General features: G+C 47.8%; 1 protein-coding gene across 2 annotated transcripts in view; it reads right to left on the bottom strand.

Annotated features, from left to right (window-relative positions):
* The window catches only part of NDUFS1 (NADH:ubiquinone oxidoreductase core subunit S1), a 568,511-nt gene that overhangs the window by 252,649 nt on the left and 292,737 nt on the right, over positions 1–23,125 (bottom strand). For both annotated transcript variants that reach the window (XM_085648921.1, XM_085648922.1), the window contains one exon: positions 1,697–1,842. In XM_085648921.1, the coding sequence (XP_085505047.1) occupies positions 1,697–1,842 (146 nt within the window). The remainder of the gene's footprint in view (positions 1–1,696; positions 1,843–23,125) is intronic.

Here is a 23,125-nt window from a genome sequence, read left to right as displayed (position 1 = left end):
TGGGTGTCACAATTCTAGCAAGAATTGTGAGAGATGGTACTTACTAAGCACGGATATTAAGGGTAAAAAAATTATCCCCATGAGGTAGAGTACCGGAGATTCTATTAGTAATACATTATAAACCTCTACACAATTACTTTTTTTCACAAAGCACAACACAAAAAGCAATTTGTCAATTACACGTATTGTTCAGCTACCCATAACACACAGACTACATATAATACAAAAGATTCAAGTAACATATATCAAGTGAAAAATTGAAAGTTACCAGTGTTCACATCTACAAACATGAAAACATAAAGAGCACATATAGGCGAATGACCACACTTAAGAATTTCAAGATATCCTTGTGTTGTTTCTTTTTATATTTGTGGTATAGCTGACACGTTTTGACCCTCTGATAACGTGTTAATAGATATACATCTTAGCGGGTCTTCTTCAGGACTAAAAAACCCAATGGGACAGCCTCCAATGGAAGAATATAGAAAGACAGAGCATTGCGTCCTATGAAATACCATGAAAGTATATTCCATGCTGTCATGGTCAACAGCCGGGGTACACTAAGTATGTAAATTAGGGTAAGAAATACCCAATTATCTTTTTCCTTAGATGCACAAAACCCTTTCAAGTGAATTCCATGTTTTTGTGTCCAGAAGCTAACCTAAATCAGCAGCTGCCTGTTTGCTGCACGGCCTCCTCGTGTAAGAGCTTATAATTATATACCCAGTGTGGGGGTGTGTGGGTGGGTGTGTGTCTGTGTGTGGGTGTGTGCGTGTCTGTGTGTGTTATTCCCACCATAGTGTACATGTTTACTGTGGCAGCACTCTAAGGTGGGAGACATCCGTTACAATGTGGTCTTTACACCGCGATACGTTTACAGCGTGGCCATTACAATGCAAGTCTTGCGCTGGATGGCGCTATACACTAAGGAATAATATGATTTACTATTCCAACACCTTCCCTACTGTTACGTAGGCTGGAGTTGGAATAGTAAATCATACTATTCCTAAGTCCAGCGCAAGTAGTTGTAACGACTTGTGTTGTAACGACTGCGTTGTAAGCGTATCGCAGTGTGAAGACCGCAATGTAACATCATAAATTCCTCTAAGGTTCCTTATTCCTCTCATTTTCCAGCAGTATGGAGACCTCTGCCACAATCCACACGTTTTTGCTCAACGGGAGGAAGCAATGTGCACAATGGGACTTTGGTCTATGGAGTCACCACCAACGGTTGCCAATGGGGAGTCCTTTTGGACTTTGGAGGTGAAATGGTGAAATTCCTGTCTTGTGTCCCAAAGCAGACATATAGTAGGTGCTGGTAGGAACGTAGAACACAGAGTTCTAATTGAACTATTACATTGTATTCATATGTGATGTTATTGAATACTTTATTTGAAGAAGGTCACTTATGAATAAATAAGGCTGGTTATATTGTACATGAACGTTGAAACTTTATGCAATTGTGACGTTATTGTACACTTAGATTGAAGCAGTGCCCTTGTGATGAAATAAGACTTGTTATATTTTATTTCCTTATAAAAGTTAAAGAAATACACAAAAAAGCTTGCTTTAGACCAATTCTTTGCCACTAGATCTAATCAGGCAATGAAAACAAAACAATCTATTGGTAGACTTGCAGCTTCCTAAATGATATTCAATAGGTGTGGGGAAACCAATCTATGCAGATTAAACTCACCCACTTCCAGAATTGGGGAACACCTCTTCAGTGCACAACGCATCGCAATTCATCCTGTTAAGTAGATCTTTAAGTGCCACTAGTGTTTCTGCATCCACAAGTGCACCAGCAACTGCTGCTATGTCCGTGCCTTGCACACTCTGCAGCTGAAAGCAAAAAGTGGAAGACACGCAAGTCACTGAAAACTACAAACAATTCTGGTAATTCAGAATATTATGACCGTGTGAGAAGTTGGCCTGGCATATGCTGGTCACTAGTTATAGTGGCCACCTTGCACCAGTCCAATTCGACTCTTATGGTAGATAGGTTTAAGACAACCTTTTAAAGAAAGCTATCCTAGTGGTAGCTGTGGAGAGCAGCCTTCAGGCTAAGTCTCAGAGGAATATAAAGCAGCTTGTTTTCCCTTATAATCTCTTGAATTACCAAATGAAAGGACACCACACAGGTATATATATCAAATATATATGTATTTATTTCTAGACACACTCTACTAATCTCTTTATGAGATTAGAAGCCAGGAACACATTAAAATATCAACGTTTCACAATAAGTTAAGCACAAATATGGCCGGGGCCCTAGGTGCGTACCAGACCATATAATAAAACAATGGGTTAGGAAAGTCGACTTGCAAAATGACAAGGCCTAGGGCCTGTAGAATCGCTGGGGCTTCACTACTGCAGTGAAAACCGGTAAGTAACAGACCCACAGGAGACGCATGCAGTGTGTGAACACAGCCGCGAGTTCCCTATTGATTACAATTGAGCAAGTCGTGGTTTGATTTTTTAAGTTTTAGGGTACTTCGAGGAAGTCTACAAGCAAGCCACTTACAAGGTAGGTAATTCGAGGGCTAACACACACTAGGGCACCGGAGTGCACGAGTTACCTCACCCAAGGAAGCCGGGTGCATAGGTGTCTTTTGGTGTCGGGTCGCGTCGCTGTTTTCTATGGAGACCAAAGAGGACTTGCTGCTTGCGGCGACTGAAGAAGTGTCCGGTGGAATCCAAGGGTGGATTCTAGATGCTGAAGACCTGAAAATTGAAGGGACAGTGTTCACAGTCACTTCCGGGGCTGCAGGGACTTCGGACTCCGGCGGGAGCGGGAAAGTTTGCGACCGTTGATTCAAGTTTTTGGTGCCTGCCAAGCAGGGGAGTCACTCCTTGACTCCACGGGAGATTCTTTGGTCTTCCAAAGGTAGTGGAACGTCGAAGGGCCAGGATTCTTCTTTGTAGAGCGTCGTCCAGGGTTATCTACTTTGCAATGGCAAGGTTGGCTATCTTATAATGAAGATAGGGGAGGGACTAGCTCGATGACCACTCCTCTGGGAGGGTCAGGGTAGGGGGTGGTTACACCCACTTCTCTTTGTCCAGTTTCGCGCCAGAGCAGGGACAGGTAGCCCCTGAAGCGGTTTGAGCTGGCATATGCACAGAGGAGCCTACTGCTCCCCCAGTGCAGGACTTTAAAGCACTCTAGGAGTGCACACACCCAGCCCCAATACACTAAATCCTGTCTGGAAGGTAGTGACACCTCCCTGTGACAGGATGCCTATTGTTGGGCCTCCTCCACTGCGAATTTCAGTCAGCAGCAGGAGGGCAGCCCAGTGTCTGTGCTGGTGGCATCCATTTTGTGATGCCAGGGCTCTTTCAGAATTCTACGGTGTACCACAGTAGATACCCTCTAGAAGGGTGGGATCATACTCCCACACCAGTTATTGGTGTGGGGGTATGATTCCAAGATGTTTGACACCAAACACGACATGTTTTGATGCAGTCATTCCAAAGTTAGCATTAACCTGGAGGTTATAATGCACTTAAGAGTAAATGGTTTAACCGCATCCACAAACAGCCACAAGGAATGGACCCTGCTCATGCAGAGGCACCCCCTCACATTGCAAACCAAGCACCCTGCCCTCAGGATTGATAGGGCCTGCCTTAGGGGTGACTGATAGGTTTATGTGTGTGTGTGTATGGTGAGATATAGGAACCTATACCTCTGTGAGGAGTGCCAACACTACCTCACCCAGGCTGCAGTAGCGGGCCTGTGGTGTCAGATTTAGTCTGCTTCCCAGGGGTGGCATAATACATGCTTCAGCCCCTGGTAGGCCTGTGAAGTGCTTATGTCCTTGGTACCTAGGGTACCATATACAAGGGGCTCATAAGGTACCACAGTATCCAATCACTAGCGCATCTAGTGTGCACTCAAAGTTGTTTAGAGAGAACAGAGAGACTGGGGCCCTGATTAGCAGGGACCCAGCTGGACTATAGCCAGAAACCAGTGTATACATCAGAAAAAAAGTGGGGGCAACATAAGTGCAGATCCTACTCTCCTACAGACAGGCATTATATATGCACCCTTTGTCTACAAAAAACACAATATAACTGTGGAAGTTGTGCAACTCAACAGGCCACAGCATAATCTGTTGAAAGTGGAACTAGGTACTTACTTTTCAACTGCCTTTGCTGCTGATATTTAGTATGACTGGGGGTATCAATAGCTTTACCATTTTTATAGGTGGATGCCCACTTACCAATGGTTTATGCCCAGTTACCAATGCTTGCTAACTTGGAACAGCGCAAATGATATTTGTCACATCTAACCCATTTAAAATGTATTCTGCGCATTCCCTCCTATTAAAAATGTGTCTTACAACAGTACTGCTAGCAAAACTGTAAAAATAACCATTTTATGACGAAACACAGAGGGATGAACACAAAGACGAGAATTTTCACATTTTAGTCAATATTGTACATGCATCCATCACAAGCAAGTCACAATTCCTGAAACTTATGCTTGAAGTCAAAAAGTAACACAAGCCATTCTTCCTTTCGGCACTCCTTGCTCTTATTTAAACATAATTTCATATATATCATTTCACTTTCATCCACAATAATGAACGCTGAGAAGGTGGATCATTGCTGTCAATCAGGAAAAGGTGCAAGGATCTTTTCACAGAAATGGCATAACTCCTGAAGTGGTAATAATGCACCCAGAATTCACCATTCCACAGTGTGCATTAATTGCAGAGTATGGTATCACTGCACCATTCTCACATTTCCCTATGGAATCGTGAATCACTATAGAAATCACCGTTTTCACAGCTTTCTGCAGCTTATTCCTGTATTACGGGCAGTTTTATGGGAACATATTCACTCAAATGTGTTTTCGGAAAACGTGGCTGCCGCAATACCGCCGTAATATAGTAGATCTATGAAGATACTAGTTTTCATCCAAATCCAGAATTCTCAGAAACTCCATATGAGGGCCTAATTGTCATTTATTTTTAAGTCATTTAAGGTCTGCATCTTCTGCTAATTGGTAGGTTCCCTGCTACCCTGTCCTTTCCAACCAACAGGATCAGGGAAATGGAACAAATGCTTGCGCAGAGAGATGTATAGTTTTGGGACATTTGTGAGTAAGAGGCTTCTCCTGCTAACGCGCTCCCCAGCTCCTACATCTCAGAAGTCCTTCTCTCCATCAAATAGTGAGAGAAGGTAGGCTTGAGTCAGAAAGGCATGGAGGAAGTGACCTTCTAGCATGACTTAGTGGCTGTACCTCCCGGACCACTTCGTTTTCTTCTGCCATGCTTTATGTTTTCAACCAACTGACATGTTCATCTGCGCATTCATAATAGGAGGGATTGGATCTGCTTGATTTCTGGCAATTATAGCCCAGGCTCTACTGGTAATGGAATGCATCAAAAGGGCACCCACAAATGCCCCCTCTAACTAGGAAATAAGTGCAATTAAGTGACTAGAAGTTGGTGGCAGCTAATTTTAGATGAAGGGTCAAAGGCTTCGTTACTTATATTCTTGGAGGGGAAACTGGTCCAGTACCTTCAAATCCACCCATACCCCATAAATGGAGTCCTCTAGTGTGTGGTATTATGTTCGACATGTTTAGTATATGGAGTCATAACACAATATGTGCTCTTCTGGTGTTTTACCTCCATTTGGCCTTTCTCCTCCAAGGGCATTCGCTACAACATAGAAATATTTTTTTCTTGGGTGCATAGCCTAAAACCATAGTCATCTAGTTTGCTGTGGTAGAACATATGTTACTTCCATGCTTCACCCTCTGTAGTGAAAACCCGCTCTTGCCCCAGTTCCAGTATGGGATCTAGCGTAAATGTAAATGTTTTTGTACTTGTATAGCGCACAGCTACCCGCAGTGGGTTTCCCGGCGCTTGTACGAATACCGCAAGGGAACCCTTCCTGGTTTTCCTTGTGAGGTGTCCACTCCTGGGCACCCCCATGGTGAAACCAGGCATCCCTCGCGTTGTGGGGGCCGTTGTGGAGACTAAGCAAGCTATTGCCCAGAGTTGCAGCGTGGGTCCCATGACTAGAATAGGCACTGAGGCGAGAATATCCAGTCAGAGGAATTTATGAGCCCGAGACCCGCCGAGGCGGGGATCGAACCCTGGTCCCTGGCCAGAGCTCTGCATCAAGGTCTGCCTGCTCTAACCATTGAGCCACACTTCTCCACAACCAACCAGGAGCAATTAGCTGAGACAATCTATGTCCAATATAAAAAACACCTTAAGTGGTCCTGATCAGCGTGCCTGAACTGACCAAATATCCCAGGAATAGAGAAGACAAGAAAGGCAGATGCACTTCTTCCCCATTGAGGAACTACTTTGCATTTTGAAACGAGCTTGTACTTCAGTCGACTTCATCATTCTAGAAGTGACTGACAACTGCCTTGGGAGCGCTCGCCTTCAGCAGACAGTCATCATGTTAGGGGGAAGACTGGGACCTCCAAAGATGTGCTGCAACCAATGTCATCACTTTCGTGAACACTCGAGGGGCACTGATAAGTACAAAGGGGAGCACAGAAAACTGAAAATGCTCCACACACCCACCATGAACCACAGGTAATGCTTGTGGGCCTGCAGGACACGAATGCGGAAATAAGAGTCCTGCAGTTCCAACACTACCATCCAGCCTCAAGGGCAGATCAGACGTGGGCCAAGGGGACTGTTTTGAATTTGTCTTTGCACAGAAAGACATTAAGCGAGTGAAGATCTAAAATAGGAAGAAGGCCTCCATCCTTCTTTGGCACCAGAAAGTACCGGGAATAGCCACCAGAGCTTACCTCCGTCCAAGTGGCAGTGTGCCAGTAAGGACACACTAAAGAGGATTAATGACCGGGGCAGCTGAGGGAGTGATTGATGGTGGTGGATGACTGTGTTGCATACTGTCCCTGGAGTCCACATGGTCTGTGGGTACCACAGCCTCGTCCACAAAAGAGTTAGGGAGCTTTCCGGACTGGCTGCATCTGTTGGCGATATTGGAAACCCCTACCATAGCCATGCAGGGGGCAAAACAGCTGATGCTGTTGTGGTGGATCAGAGAGGCCCATAGAGTGTTTTGTGCCCCTGATGCCTTCAAAGCGCTTGAGGACAGAGTCTGCATGATCCCCATAAAGTCAGGAGCCATCATAGGGTAGATCCAGAAGCCTGGCTTAGACATTGCCAGAAGAGCCGGTAGACCATATCCAAGTGTGTCTGTGAAGGATCACACTGTACCCACAGCTCTGCCTAAAGAATCAGTAGGTCTTAGTGTGAGAAAGTGCCCTCTTTCTTGCATGGTATGCCCCCACTTTTTGCTAAATTGCTGAATGTACTTTGACTGAGTGTACCCTGGACTCCTGCCAATCAGGCGCCCAGGGCCTATGTTCCTTCCTTAAAACACACAAACTCCAAATTGGCAAACCCTGGCCACATGTCAGCCCCTAGTAAATGGTACCCTAGGTACCCAGGGCCTTGTGACCAGGGAAGACCCCTAAGGGCTGCAGCACTCATTGTGCCACCCTTAGGGGTCCTGTACCCTTACACACACACACACTGCCTTTGCAGGCTGAGTGTCTGGGTGCAGGACACAATGAAGAGTCGACATGGCACACATCTCTGTGTGCCATGCCCAACACCCACACTGCCAAGGCATATGTCAGTCACCCCTCTGGCTGGGTGCCTTATGCCCATGGTGTGGGCGCAGGAGCCCTGTGCCCCTACAGTACCCAGGTCCATTCCCGAGCACTGTAAGTGCAGTGCTGCCATTTAAGAGTACATGGTGCTGAGAGCTCGTCAAACACGAGCTCCACAGCACCATAATGGCAACACTAAAGACTGGGAAGTTTGGTATCAAACTTCTCAGCACATTAAACCCACACTGATGCCAGTGTGAGATTTAATGTACCAAGCACCCTAGAGGGCATCTTAGAGATGCCCTCCTACAACTAACCTACAATCCACGTCTGCTCGGAGGCTGCCCAGGCTGCCACACAGCAGACACGTTGCTGGACCCCTGGGTGGGAGAGCCCCTGCTCTCCCGGGCATGCAACAATGCACATCCTGGGTGAGGTGATAGATCTCCTCCCCCAGGATGAGCAAAGGGAAGCTTCAAAGGCCTGCCGCCTCTAGGAGTTTCCCCAGGCCACTGCAACCCCCCACTCTGGTGGGAAGCTTGGCTGGAAACCCCATACAAGGACAGGGGATGTGCCAGCCTGCCCACCCCACCCCTCAGGTGGGGGAGGCGAGGTGAAGCACATCTCCGGGCTCTCACCATCTTGAAGATGGGAGGCCCTACCCTATCAGGATTAGGCTACTGCCCCCCTCCCACAGGAGAGGGGCAGGATAGGGGGTGTATCCACCCCAGGACAAGGACCCATTGGTCCCTGGCCTTCACCTACCTGTAACGCCCCTAAATCTAGTATTTAGGGGCACCCTGAACCTTCCTTCCCCAGATTCCGAAACTACAAGAAGAGCGAGAAGAAAAGAAGACCTGCCCTGCAGCTGCAAAGGAGAGGGAGACACCAACTTCTTTGGCCCCAGCCCTACCGGCCTGTCGACCTCGGACTTGCTCCTGCTCCAGACCCGGCATCTCTTGTGGCCAGCAACCTCAGAAACCCCGGAGGACCTGGCTACCTTTGAACTCTGATCCCCTGGGACTCCCATGAGTAGAGGCTCTACTCAGAACCTACCTTTCGCCCCTGGCAGCAGCCCGGAACCGCGATCCCAGCCCACTCTGCACCCGCCAAGCCTGGCCGGTGCCGGAGTGAACTAAACCCACGAGGACGACCCCACGGCGACTGTGACCCCGAGTCCGGCACCCAAGGACCCCCCTCGACTATCCTGAAGAAGCTTGCAGCCTCAGAACAGAGTGCCACCCCAACCGCGAACAACAAGAGGGTAAGATTTCCGACATCAAAAGGCACCCCTGAACCCAGCGCCCCACGGCCCTCTGTGCCCAATCCCGGGGTACCTACCTATCCTCCAACTACCCAACTTACCCCTCGAAGTGGTGGTGGCACCTGAAGAGTCCTCGTCCCCGAGCCTGCAGTCTTTTACCAAACCGGAGATTTCCCATAGAAATCAATTGAGCGCCCGACGGCTCAAAAGCACCCTGCACCCAGCCGCCCGAGTGGCCCTGGCAGTGAAAACTCCACTCTAACCTACTTCCCCACTTGCCCTGAGTAAGTGACCAGGAGCCCAGCTCCCACAGCCGCGTGGCTTGCCCGACAGCAGCCACCAACCCAGGCCCCCCTATCCCTCATAGGATAACATTGTGCCTAACTCTCTCTGCACCCGGCCGTCCTGAAACCGCTGAGGGTGAACTGACTGTACCTACCTGACACTGGGGGACCCCTGAGTCTATGCCCAGAACTTCAACTCTGCCAGTCGAGTACTTACCCTTAAACCGCTAACTTCATTTTCCTCATAGGGTAACATTGACTGGCTTTTTCTTGGAAATTCTTCCAAGTGTGGACTTTTCAAAACTCAAAATATTCACCAAAAATCAGCTGAGTACCAAAAACTAATTTACTCACCTGCTCTTAGGTGAGCTCCCAGTGCTGGATCTTGGTGCCCAGCACTGACTCTGAAAAGTACCCACAACTATACTTACCTTTAACTAATTTTTCTTCCATAGGAAACCATTGACTGCTTTTCTGTGAAATTTCTTCTAAGTGTTGATTTCTGCAATTTCTAAATATTCCTCAAAAATCGTATAACATCTGAAAACCTAATTACTTACCTGTTTTAGATAAATGTCCCAGTACTGAGTCTAGACACCCAGTACTGGATTACAAAAGTAACGATAACCTACTGTACCTGTAACCTTCATTTCCTTCCATAGGGAATCATTGATTGTTTGCTCTGAAATATTTTCTAAGTGCTCACTTTTGAAATGGCTAAATATTAGTTCAAAATCATTACAGTACCAAAGTCGACTTTCAACAGCTGATTCTGAGAACTGACCCAGGACTGGATCTAGGATCCAAGCCTGGAATTACAAAAGTAATCTAAAAAGTAATCTGTTGCATATAATTTGAATTATCATTGAGCTCAATGTATTGTGTTTAGAAATAGAGTTGCCTACTGCAACTATTTGTAACTGTTTACTAAAAAGTCTATTGCATATACAAAAGTATTTTTATGAAACATCTCCTGTCGAGAAAGTATATTTTAATTCCAAGTGTTGGTTCTAAAATAAAACAAGCATATATTTTTTATATACAAACCATTGGCTTAGAGTTCAGTTATTGAGTGTGTGGAACTATTTGCTGACTGAGTGTGTACAACAAATGCTTTACACGTCCTCTGATACTGCACACGTCCTCTGATACTGCCTTACTGCTCGACCAGGCTACCACTTTGGAGAGTAAGGTTATATCTAACTTTAGCCTCTGTTAAACCCTTGGGGTCTGTGGACTCTGTACACCCTGTACCTATTAAGGAACAGTATATACAGAGCCACTTTCTCACACTTAGTCCGCAAAGAATTGTGAACTTGGTGGCATCACAACCATCTTGTTTCGCCTATGTCAAAGTGAATCTCACATCGTCGGGACCCCTTGAAGGACTTGTCTCAGAGTCCCAAAGAGCATGGGAATTGCAAACCAAAGGGCAGCTGCTGTTGACTGAATGAAGTAGGAGAGGAAAGGAATATGCTACTTACCAGTATGCATCTGTTCTTGGCATGTAGAGCTGCAGATCTACACACTGTGCATAGATCGCCAACTGGTGTTGGGCCGGGATGTTTGCACTTGTTTTTGTCTTGGAAAGTCTTTGGAAGTCACGAGGCATGTGACTCCTCCTTTGGATCATAGTGCGCATGGGCATTGGCTCCATCTTCAGATTTTTTTTCGCCAGCAGGGAATTTATGGAGCTTAGTAAGAAACAGGAAAGATGCCCATGTGTGGTGTATCCAAGTAAGATAATTCTGGAACAGATAAAGGTAGCCGGGGAGGCGGGTGGGTCTGCAGCTCTACATGCCAAGAACTGATGCATACTGGTAAGTAGCATATTCCGTTCGAGGCATCTGAGCTGCAGATTACAGACTGTGCATAGATTGTAAAGCAGTATCCACACCTAGCAGCGACCACCAGTATCTGTTGCAGTAGTTTGAAATAGTGTTTGGAGTACAGCCTGGCCCACACTAGCCTGTTGTTTAGTTTGCACATCGACACAATAGTGTTTTGTGAATGTGTGCGGTGTAGACCATATAGCTGCTCTGCAGATATCATCTAAAGGAATGTTTCCTAAAAATGCCATTGAAGCCCCTATCTTTCGTGTAGAGTGGGCTTTAGGAGGAACAGATAATGTACGTTTTGCTTTGTGGTAACAAATCTGTGTGCAATTGACAATCCACCTAGCTATCCCAGATTTTGATATGGGGTTGCCTTTGTGAGGTGGTGAGAAAGACACGAATAGTTGTTTGGTCTTACGAAAGGGTTTTGTTCTCTCTATGTAGTATAGTATTGCTCTTTTGACATCTAAGGTGTGAAGAGCTCTTTCTGCGACTGTTTGTGGCTGCGAGAGGAATACAGGCAGCTATACAGATTGATTGAGGTGGAAGGGAGAAATGACTTTAGGGAGGAATTTAGGATTAGTTCAGAGAACAACTTTATTGAGATGCATCTGGAGAAAGGGTTCTTCAATGGTTAGTGCCTGTAGTTCACTAACTCTTCGTAGAGAAGTAATGGCTACGATGAAAGCAGTTTTCCATGTTAAGAATTGTAGCTCACATTTATGTAGAGGTTCAAATGGAGGCCCCTTTAGTCTTGTGAGAACGATGTTTAAATTCCACACAGGGGAAGGTGGTACTCTGGGGGGAATTATTCTCTTGAGTCCTTCCATAAAGGCCTTTATTGTAGGTACCCAGAGAAGTGAGAGATGCTGTTTATTTTGTAGATATGCTGCTATGGCAGCAAGATGCAATCTGATAGAGGTGTAGGCTAGGTTGCATCTTTGGAGGTGTAGTAAGTAGCCTATGATGTGTTGGATAGACACATCTAGGGGATTAGTGCCGTTGTTATGGCAGTATACTACGAATCTTTTCCACTTGGCTGCATAGCATGCTCTAGTGGTAGGCCGTCTAGCTTCTTTGATGACGTTCATACAGTCAGGAGGAAGGTTAAGGTAACCAAATTCTAGGACTTCAGGAGCCAGATCGCTAGGTTGAGCTGAGCTGGGACTGTTAAAAGCAAAACGACAATCGTGAACAGAGGAAAGTTAAGGTAACCAAATTCTAGGACTTCAGGAGCCAGATCGCTAGGTTGAGCTGAGCTGGGACTGTTAAAAGCAAAACGACAATCGTGAACAGAGGAAAGTTAAGGTAACCAAATTCTAGGACTTCAGGAGCCAGATCGCTAGGTTGAGCTGAGCTGGGACTGTTAAAAGAAAAACGACAATCGTGAACATTGCCTGCGCCATCTTGTCTGGTGGAAATTTCTATGTGCACATAAGCTACACTCATTTTAATCTATCACAGCCATTTTGTACTCTGTTGGTCACCTTTGTTTCACCCTGCCCTTACTAGCATCCCTCTGACCGACCTGGTATGTGTGCTGGGGGCTATAAACTCTATTACCACAACAAACCTCAGTTCCACTTGCTGCCACAAACTCGTTTTTCCTCTCATCTCTGTTTACAGGCAAACCTTTGGACACTCTAACCCTCACTGCACCTAGTTACACAAACAGGTTCCAAACACCAAAAAGACTTGCAACATGATTTATTGCACTGTAAACAGCAAGACTTGTTTTTACCAACAATGGGACCTGTTTTTATCAACAGAACGGACTCTTAGATCTGGCCGGTCTCACATGTTTTAGACCCTGAAGCAAGGTCCAGCTGCAAGATAGGATTGTCTGTTTGACCTGGGTGGGAAGAGAATTACTGTTGGGCTTGTATGACAACCTGCCCGGGGCGGGGACTCCAAGCTTCTGTAACCAGGTTGATGAAACAAATGCATTGTGTTAAACCTGTATAAAAGGAAGAGCCAAAGGAGTTAACTGCAGAACACCTCCCTCAGACATCTCGGTGTCTGCAGTTGACGTGATCTTCTCATGAGAAATAAACCTTTTTCTTGTCTTCCAGTTTCCAGCGCTTGCCTCATTATTTTGATAGCGAACCCAACGTGAATTAGAGGTGGAACCCTGCACCAGGCAGCATTGAGGGTCTTAGAAGACTCGCTGCCTTTCACAGGTCTGGGTGTTGAATCTCACCATGGTTCTGGGTTAAGAGGTGTGGAGAGAGGTGTTTTTGGTGCGGAACTACTGAGAGTTCCAGCAGTGTGGTGTACCATGGCTGTCTGGCCCAAGTTGGAGCAACTCGGATGAGCGTTAATGAATGTTGCTGTAGTTTGCGCACCACTAGCGGAATGAGTGGGGGAGGCGGAAAAGCGTACGCAAATCTACCTGACCAGTTCATCCATATCGCATTGCCTTTGGACAATGGGTGAGGATACCTGGAGGCGAAGTTTGGGCATTTGGCATTTTCTTGGGTGGCGAAGATGTCTATCTGTGGTTGCCTTCAGATTGAATATGCTACTTACCAGTATGCATCTGTTCTTGGCATGTAGGGCTGCTGACATTCATATCTGTGCATAGATCGCCGCCTAGTGTTGGGTCCGGATGATTGCACATTGTTGTCCTGGAAGAGTCTTCGAAGTATCCTGAGATGGGTGACTCCTCCCCTGGACCACAGTGCGCATGGGCATCCTCTCCATCCCCAGATTGTTTTTCGCCATTGTGGCAGTGATGGAGTAGATACAGGAAGTGATGACCATGCTATACAGTAATTCTGAGAGCTGCAGCTGCTGCAGCTGCGACAGGCGCCGGGGAGGAGGGTGGGCGATATGAATGTCAGCAGCCCTACATGCCAAGAACAGATGCATACTGGTAAGTAGCATATTCAGTTTGAGGCATGTGGGCTGCTGAATTCATATCTGTGCATAGAATACACAGCAGTACCTCCTATTAGCGGCGGCTACCCGTGCCAGCTGCAGCAGTCTGAAAAAGAGTTTTGAGAACAGCCTGTCCTACAGCTGCCTGCTGTTTTGAGTGTACATCTACACGGTAGTGCTTGGTAAATGTATGTATAGTGGACCATGTGGCTGCTCTACATATTTCCTGTAAAGGAATGTTTCCCAGGAAAGCCATGGACGCCCCTAACTTTCGTGTTGAGTGGGCTCGTGGTGGAATCGTTAATGTGCGTTTAGCTTTTTGATAACAAATTTGGATACATTTAACGATCCATCTGGCTATACCTGCTTTGGAAATGGCGTTGCCTTTGTGTTGTGGAGAGAAGGCAACAAAGAGTTGTTTAGTCTTCCTAAAGTTTTTAGTTCTGTCAATATAGTACATGAGGGCCCTCTTTACATCTAGTGTGTGGAGCATCCTCTCAGCGACATTTTGTGGGTTTTGAAAGAAAACGGGCAGTTCAATGGTTTGGTTCATGTGGAACTGCGATATTACTTTAGGCATGAATTTGGGGTTGGTACGTAGTACGACCCGGTTTGCGTCAACTTGTATAAATGGCTCCTGAATGGTTAGTGCCTGGAGTTCACTAACTCTTCTTAAGGAAGTGATGGCAACCAGGAAAGCCACTTTCCAGGTGAGGAATTGAATCTCACAAGAATGGAGAGGTTCAAAGGGTGGACCCATTAGTCTGGTGAGGACCAAGTTGAGGTTCCACACCGGTGCTGGGGGGTGCCTTGGGGGAATCACCCGTTTAAGTCCTTCCAAGAAGGCTTTGATGGCAGGCACTCTGAATAAAGAGAGGTGCTGCCTGTTTTGGAGGTAGGCTGCTATTGCTGTTAAATGGACACGTATTGAGGTGTATGCCAGATTGCATCGGTATAGGTGTAATAGATAGCAGATTATGTTCTGAATAGATGCGTCTAGCGGGTTAATGTGATTGTTGTTGCAATAAATGACAAACCTCTTCCATTTGGCAGCATAGCAAGCTCTGGTAGTGGGTCTCCTAGCTTCCTTAATGATCTCCATACAGTCAGGTGGCAGGTTTAGGTAGCCAAACTCTAAGGCTTCAGGAGCCAGATTGCCAGGTTCAGCTGTTGCGGATCTGGGTGTTGAATTTCTCCATGGTTCTGCGTCAAAAGCGCGGGTTTGATCCGCAGCCTTTGATGCGGCACCACGGAAAGTTCCAGAAAGGTAGTGTACCATGGCTGGCGTGCCCATGTTGGAGCAACCAGGATGAGTGTCAGTGAGTGCTGTCGCAGTTTGCGTGCCACCAGCGGTATCAACGGCGCTGGGGGAAAAGCGTACGCAAATCTGCCGGACCAGTTCATCCATATCGCATTGCCCTGCGACTGTGGATGTGGGAACCTGGCGGTAAAGCTTTGGCATTTTGCGTTTTCCCTTGTGGCGAATAGGTCTATCTCTGGATGACCCCACTGCTGGAAGTACGGTTGGAGTACTGATGGGTGTAACTCCCACTCGTGAATCTGGTGGCTGTGTCTGCTGAGCAGATCCGCCATCTGGTTGTCCTTGCCTGGGAGGTGTTCCGCCATGAGGAATATGTTCCTCTGAATGGCCCACTTCCACATGCTCTGAGCCAGATGAGACAACTGTGGAGAGTGTGTTCCTCCCTGCTTCTGTATGTAGTACATGGCAGTCATGTTGTCCGTCCGGATCAACACGACCTTGTTGCACAGGTGTACTTTGAATGCTTTCATTGCCAGGAAGATTGCCATCAGTTCCAGAAGGTTGATGTGCATCTTCTTTTGTTGTGTAGTCCATAGTCCCTGCACTGTGTAATTGAGTACATGAGCTCCCCATCCCTGGAGAGACGCGTCCGCTGTCAGTATTATTTGTGGAACAGGCTCTTGGAACGGTCGGCCCTTGCAAAGGTTTTGTGGATTCCACCAATGCAGAGAGTTGTATGCCCGACCGCTCACCAACACTAGGTCTTTCAACTGTCCCTGAGCCTGATTCCACTGACGTGCTAAGCACTCCTGAAGCGGGCGCATATGTAGTCTCGCGTGTGGGACTATGAAGATGCAGGAGGCCATCATGCCTATCAACTGCATGAACACTCGCGCCGGAAGGGAGTGTTGAGGTTTGAATTTTGAGATCAGCAGTTGCATGCTGTTGATTCTCACTAAAGTCGGCTGAGCTGTGGCAGCCAGAGTGTTGATTGTCGCGCCTAAGTACTGTTGTACGTGCGCAGGTTGGAGACTTGATTTTGGATAATTTAGTGAGAATCCCAGATCGTGAAGAAGGTGAATGGTGTGGGACATGTGGGTGGCACATTGTTGTGCTGACTTGGCCTGAACTAGCCAGTCGTCCAAATAAGGGAAGACGTGAATATTTTGTCTTCGCAGATGCGCGGCCACTGTCGCCAGGCACTTGGTAAAGACCCTGGGTGCTGTTGTTACGCCGAAGGGGAGAACTTTGAACGGATAGTGATTCCCTTGAATGGTGAATCTGAGGTATTTCCTGTGTGAAGGGAGTATTGGTATGTGGAAGTATGCATCCTTCAGGTCTAGCGTAGCTAGGAAATCCCCCTGACTGAGTAGTGGGAGAACCTGTTGGAGGGCGAGCATATGGAAATGCTCCGATAGTATATATAGGTTTAGGGGTCGCAGGTCTAGGATAGGTCTGAGCGAGCCGTCCTTTTTTGGGATCAAGAAGTACAGAGAGTACACCCCTGTGCCCTGCTGGGCGATGGGCACTACTTCTATGGCCCCTTTTGTGAGCATAGCAAGCACTTCTTGCTGGAGTAAATCTAAGTGTTCGGCTGACATAGGACGGTGCTTTGGTGGTATGTTGGGTGGAGTGGAAGTTAGTTCCAGACAGTACCCATGTTGAATGATGTCCCTGACCCACCTGTCCGTGGTGATGTTCTTCCATGCGGGCAGGAACAGCTGGAGTCATCCCCCGACAGGTGTTAAGTGGTCGGGGGGTAGGGAGAGGGCGTCACGGTTTGTTTTTTGGGGAGGACCTGGTGTTGCCATATCCACGTCCCCTGCCCTTGGTGCTGGATCCACGATATCCACCCCTGTTGTTTTTGTCGTAGGTGGTTTGTGTGCCACCTTTAGCATACTGTTGTTGTGACCCCTGACCCCTTGACGTTCCCCTATTTCCAGTGCGACGAAAGGAGCCACTACGGAATTGTTGGGTTTGTAGCGCCCCCATAGATTTGGCAGTATCTGTGTCTTCTTTTATTTTCTCTAGGGTAGTGTCAACGTCTGGGCCAAATAAAAATTCCGTGTTAACCGGTAAGTTGAGGATATTGTTTTGGATCTCGGGTTTGAAGCCTGAGATGCGTAACCAGGCATGGCGTCGCAGCATGACACTTGTGTTTATTGCCCTGGCCGCTGTGTCAGCTGCATCTAGGGCGCATTTTATGGACGCATTACTGAGGAGTTGTCCTTCTCTAATGAGGAGTTCGGCTGACTCTTTATACTCCTCCGGTAGGTGTTGGAGCAGTGACTCCAGCGTGTCATAATGTGACCTGTCATAACGTGCCAGGAGTGCCTGTGTATTGGCAATACGTAGGATATTGGCTGCTTGCGCTGCAACACGTTTGCCCGATGTTTCAAGGACCTTTGACTCTTTGTCTGGGGGAGGAGCATCACCAGTTGTCTGTGAGTGGGCTCTTTTGCGAGCGTTGGCAACCACCATAGAGTCTAATGGCAACTGACCCCCAATGTATTTAGGGTCACCAGGTGCAGGCTTATATTTCTTTTCGATCCTGGGGTTTAACACCCGGGCTCTTGTGGTGTCCTTGAAAATGTCTTTGGCAGGCTTCAGAACCCCTTTAAGCATGGGCAGAGTCTTGACAGTCCTTTCTGAAGATGCAAAAGTGTCAAGCAGGAAGTCCTCCTCAATGGCGTCAGAATGTAGCTCCACCCCATGATGAGCAGCAGCCCGTTCGATAAGGGCATTAAATGCGGCCGTGTCCTCTGTAGGAGACGTTTTAACATTGTAGAGTTGCGCATCCTGAGTATGTGGCGTGACACTTTGGTCTGTGGGGTCATCCCATGCCTGATCAGGATCTTGTGTTTCATCGGGATCTGCGTCCCCGGGGTAGATGGTATCGTCCCCACCATATTCCTGCATCGGGTCCGATTCAGAAGGGGTAGGAGAAAAGGACTACGGATCTAGTTGGAGGGGATGGAAGTGTTCTTGTAGCACTGGTTCCTGCTCCGCCGGTAGCTTGCGTTTAAGAGGAATTTTGTATGGCACCTCTTCCCTGACTGGCGCGATTTTGCGCTTGTGGAGCATGAGCCTGCCAGTGTCGGCGTCGATAAATTGTGGCCCTGAAGAGTCTTGTTCTGTTAGGCCAGAGGTGGTGGACTGTGTGTGGAGGACATGTGTCCGAATTTGAAAGAGTTTTGGTGCCGATGTCGGTGGCAGCCCAAAGGTAATGTTGGTGGGCTCCGAGTGCACTCTACAGGGTGAGGTAGTGTCGGGACCCGAGGTAGAGTGGAGGGCTACCCGGTCCCGGATACGTTGTAGAGATGCACAGACCTGCTGCACAGCAAACTGAGATGGTGGTTTGGTGGGCATCTTGGTAGTAGGCGTGGAGGCCGACCCAGACTGTTTTATCGGAAGGGGGTCACTGGTTTGAAGGGATGCATCGATAGTCGACGTAGTCGAGGACTTCTTCGGCATCGGTGCTTTAGGCGTCGACGTAGCCGAGGCGGCCATTTTGACTGCGGAGGTTACAGGCGCCGGTGTCGGCGCCGAAGGTGTCGGTGCCTTGTGGTGCCCGAGGGTGCGCTTCTTTTGTGCATCGACCGCGTCTGCTGCGGTGAGCTCGGCGCCGAAGTCTTTCTGTACGCGTTCGGAGCCGACTACTTTCTTCGGCGTCGGCGCCGGGGCAGTGGACTGTTTCGACGCCTTTGATCCGACCACCACCAGTTTCGCTTTCGATTTTGAAGGGACTGGAGCGATGGATGTGTTTGGGTTTAACAACCCGGTCGTCTTGGGTAATATTGGCTCTTGCATAGTGTTCGATGCCGGGCCGGAAGGCGGGGCCGAGGAACCATGGATTAGGTCTTGGGTAAGGCCCGAAGGCGATCCCTCGACCGGAGCCTGACGACTAATTTCGGCCTCCGTTTCGACGGATTGGCCTAGCTCCTCGGGAGAGCTGTCTTCTTCAGCCCCATAGGCTTCGTCGAAGTCCCCTACCTCGTCGACGGCTTCTTCACGTCGAAAGAGCTCTTCGTCATCGTCGTCCGATCGGGAACCATGCTCTGAAGCGGGGCTAGATAGTATTTCTTCCACGCTCTCGGCGTCCTCGTCCTCGGTGCTGAATATGTTGGTGGGTGCGGGCGCTGCCTTCTGCGCCTCGAGCCTCGCTGCCCGTCGGTTCCTTAGAGTTTTCTTGGATCGGAACCGCGCGCAGGCCATGCATTTCGATTCGTCGTGATCCGGCGAGAGACATTTGTTACAGACCGGGTGGACGTCTTTGTGAGGGTACTTGGCGTGGCACAACGGACACCTCTTGAACGGAGTTCTCGATTTCATCGTCGATCGAGCGTCCAAGTTTGGACCAATTCGGTCTGAAAGTTGGAAGAGGGTGTGGAGCACTAGAACTAGTAGTCGACACCGAACGGTAACTGTACCGACGAAAACTATAGGCCTTTTGGGCTAAAACGAAGTATTCCGAAGTTGAGCCAAGATAGTTGCATCCGAACCCAATGGCGGAAAAAAACAATCTGGGGATGGAGAGGATGCCCATGCGCACTGTGGTCCAGGGGAGGAGTCACCCATCTCAGGATACTTCGAAGACTCTTCCAGGGCAACAATGTGCAATCATCCGGACCCAACACTAGGCGGCGATCTATGCACAGATATGAATTCAGCAGCCCACATGCCTCGAACCTGAAAAAACGGTTGAAGAACTTGTGGATGAAGTTCCCACTCGTGGATTTGTTGTGTTTGACGGCTCAAGAGATCGGCTATTGTGTTTTGGACTCCTGGGACATGTTGGGCTAGGAGAAAAATGTTCTGGGGTATAGCCCACCTCCATATGCTCTGTGCAAGCTGAGAGAGCTGCAGAGAGTGTGTCCCGCCTTGTTTTTGAATATAATACATGGCTGTCATGTTGTAGGTGCGGACTAAGACAGTCTTGCCTGAAATTTGTTTTTGAAATGCTTTGAAGGCTAGGAATATGGCTAGTAACTCCGAGTGGTTGATGTGGAGTAACTTTTGTTGAGGTGTCCACCTGCCCTGCATGGTGTGATGTAGTAGGTGAGCTCCCCAACCGGAGAGCGATGAGTCTGCTGTCATGACTATTTGAGGAACTGGCTCTAGGAACGGTCGCCCTTTGGAAAGGTTCTTGGTGTTCCACCACTGCAGAGAGCGATGGGTACGACTGTACCAACACCAGATCTGTTACCTGACCTTGAGCCTGGTTCCATTGGCGTGCTAAGCACTCCTGGAGAGGACGCATCTGGAGTCTTGCATGAGGCACTATAAATATGAAAGAGGCCATCATCCCTATGAGTTGCATGAACACTCGAGCTGGAAGAGAGTGTTGCGGTTGGAATCTGGTGAGAAGAGCTTGGATGGGACGGTTGCAGCTGGGACTTGGCGTGATTTATTGTGAACCCCAGGTTGTGAAGTTGTTGAATAGTGGCGCGAGTGTGTTGTACACACTAATTGTACGATTTGGCTTTTATAAGCCAGTCGTCTAGATATGGGAAGACATGTATGTGCTGTCTTCTTAGGTGTGCTGCCACCACTGCTGGGCACTTGGTAAACACTCTTGGTGCTGTGGTGACTCCGAATGGGAGTACTTTGAATTGATAGTGCTGACCGTCCACTACGAATCTGAGATATTTTCTGTGAGCGCTGTGAATGGGAATGTGGAAATAGGCGTCCTTGAATAGCAAGGAAGTCGCCCTGGGAAAGCAGAGGGAGGACCTGCTGAAGTGTGACCATGTGGAAGTGGTCTGAATGTATGTATAGGTTTAGGGGTCTGAGGTCTAAAATAGGCCTTAAAGATCTGTCCTTTTTTGGTATGAGAAAATAGAGGGAGTAGACTCCCTTATTTTGTTGGTGCAGGGGAACTGGATCTATTGCACTTTTTTGTAGGAGGGAGATTACCTCCTGCGGTAATAGTAAGGAATATGCTACTTACCAGTATGCATCTGTTCTTGGCATGTAGAGCTGCAGAGTTGTACACTTAGCATAGAACGCCATCTGGTGTTGGGCCCGGATGTTTGCAGTTTGTTTTTGTTCTTTGGACAGTCTTTGGAAGTCACGAGTTCGGTGACTCCTCCTTCGGTCCGTACTGCGCATGGGCTTCGGCTCCATCCTCAGATTGTTTTTCGCCAACAGGGAAATGATGGAGCGTAGTAATAACAGTGAGAAACCCATGTGTTGTTGTATCTAAATAAGATGGACTGGAACGGATACAGGTAGCCGGGGAGGCGGGTGGGCGTGTACAACTCTGCAGCTCTACATGCCAAGAACAGATGCATACTGGTAAGTAGCATATTCCGTTCGAGGCATATGAGCTGCAGATTGTACACTTAGCATAGATTATATAGCAGTACCCAACCTTAGCGGTGACCACCGGTATCCGTTGCAGTGGTTTGAAAAAGTGTCTTTAGTACAGCCTGGCCCACACTAGCTTGCTGCTTGGAATGCACATCTACACAGTAATGTTTTGTGAAGGTGTGCGGTGTTGACCATGTGGCTGCTTTGCAGATGTCATCTAAGGGTATGTTCCCTAGAAAAGCCATAGAAGCCCCTAACTTTCTAGTAGAGTGGGCTTTAGGTGGAACAGATAATGTTCTTTTTGCCTTTTGATAGCAAATTTGTATACACTTTACAATCCACCTAGCTATCCCTGATTTAGAGATGGGGTTGCCTTTATGTGGTGGAGAGAAGGAAACAAACAATTGTTTAGTCTTCCTGAAGGGTTGCGTTCTTTGTATGTAGTACAGCAAAGCCCTTTTAACATTAAGTGTGTGCAAGGCCCTCTCTGCAACAGATTGAGGTTGCGAGAAAAAGACAGGTAATTCCACCGATTGATTGAGATGGAAGGGGGAAATGACCTTGGGTAGAAACTTCGGATTTGTGCGAAGTATGACCTTGCTGTGGTGTATTTGTAGGAAGGGTTTCTGTATAGTGAACGCTTGTATTTCACCAACCCTTCTAAGGGAAGTGATAGCTACGAGGAAAGCTGTTTTCCAGGTGAGGAACTGTAGCTCACATTTATGCATTGGTTCAAAGGGTGGACCCATTAGCCGTGTAAGAACTACATTTAGATTCCATACAGGGGAAGGTGGTGCCCTGGGAGGAATTACTCGTTTAAGGCCTTCCATAAAGGCCTTAATAGCGGGCACTCTGAAGAGTGATAAATGCTGTCTGTTTTGTAGATAAGCAGCAATCGCTGCCAGGTGTAGGCGTATGGATGAATATGCCAGGTTACACCTGTGAAGATGGAGCAGATAGCATATGATGTGCTGTATGGATGCATCTAAAGGGTTGATTGTATTGTTACGGCAGTAAATTACAAATCTTTTCCACTTTGCGGCATAGCATGCTCTAGTGGTAGGACGTCTGGCTTCCATGATAATGTTCATACAATCAGGGGGAAGGTTAAGGTAACCAAATTCTAAGATTTCAGGAGCCAGATCGCAAGGTTGAGCTGAGCTGGATCCGGGTGCCCGATTTCTGCATGGTTCTGGGTTAGGAGGCATGGGGACAGGTGCAGTTTTTGATGTGGTACCACTGATAGCTGTAGTAGTGTGGTGTACCATGGTTGCCTGGCCCATGTTGGGGCTACCAGAATGAGTGTGAGGGAGTGCTGCTGTAGCTTCCTTACCACTAATGGAATTAGTGGGAGAGGTGGAAAGGCGTATGCAAATCTGCCTGACCAGTTCATCCATATCGCATTGCCTTTGGACAATGGGTGTGGGTATCTGGCGGCGAAGCTTGGGCAATTTTGTTTTCGTGGGTGGCGAAGAGGTCTATCTGAGGATGCCCCCACATTTGGAAGAATGGGTGAAGAACTTGTGGATGCAGTTCCCATTCGTGTAGTTGTTGCGTTTGTCTGCTGAGCAGATCTGCCATGGTGTTTTGTACGCCTGGAACGTGCTGCGCCAGGAGAAAGATGTTTTGGGGAATTGCCCATCTCAATATGCTCTGGGCTAAGCGGGAGAGCTG

The sequence above is a fragment of the Triturus cristatus genome, chromosome 3_2, assembly GCF_964204655.1.
Source record: "Triturus cristatus chromosome 3_2, aTriCri1.1, whole genome shotgun sequence".
Classification (NCBI taxonomy): domain Eukaryota; kingdom Metazoa; phylum Chordata; class Amphibia; order Caudata; family Salamandridae; genus Triturus; species Triturus cristatus.
The sequence above is the reverse complement of the archived record's forward strand: the minus strand, read 5'-3'. Positions and strand labels throughout refer to the sequence as shown.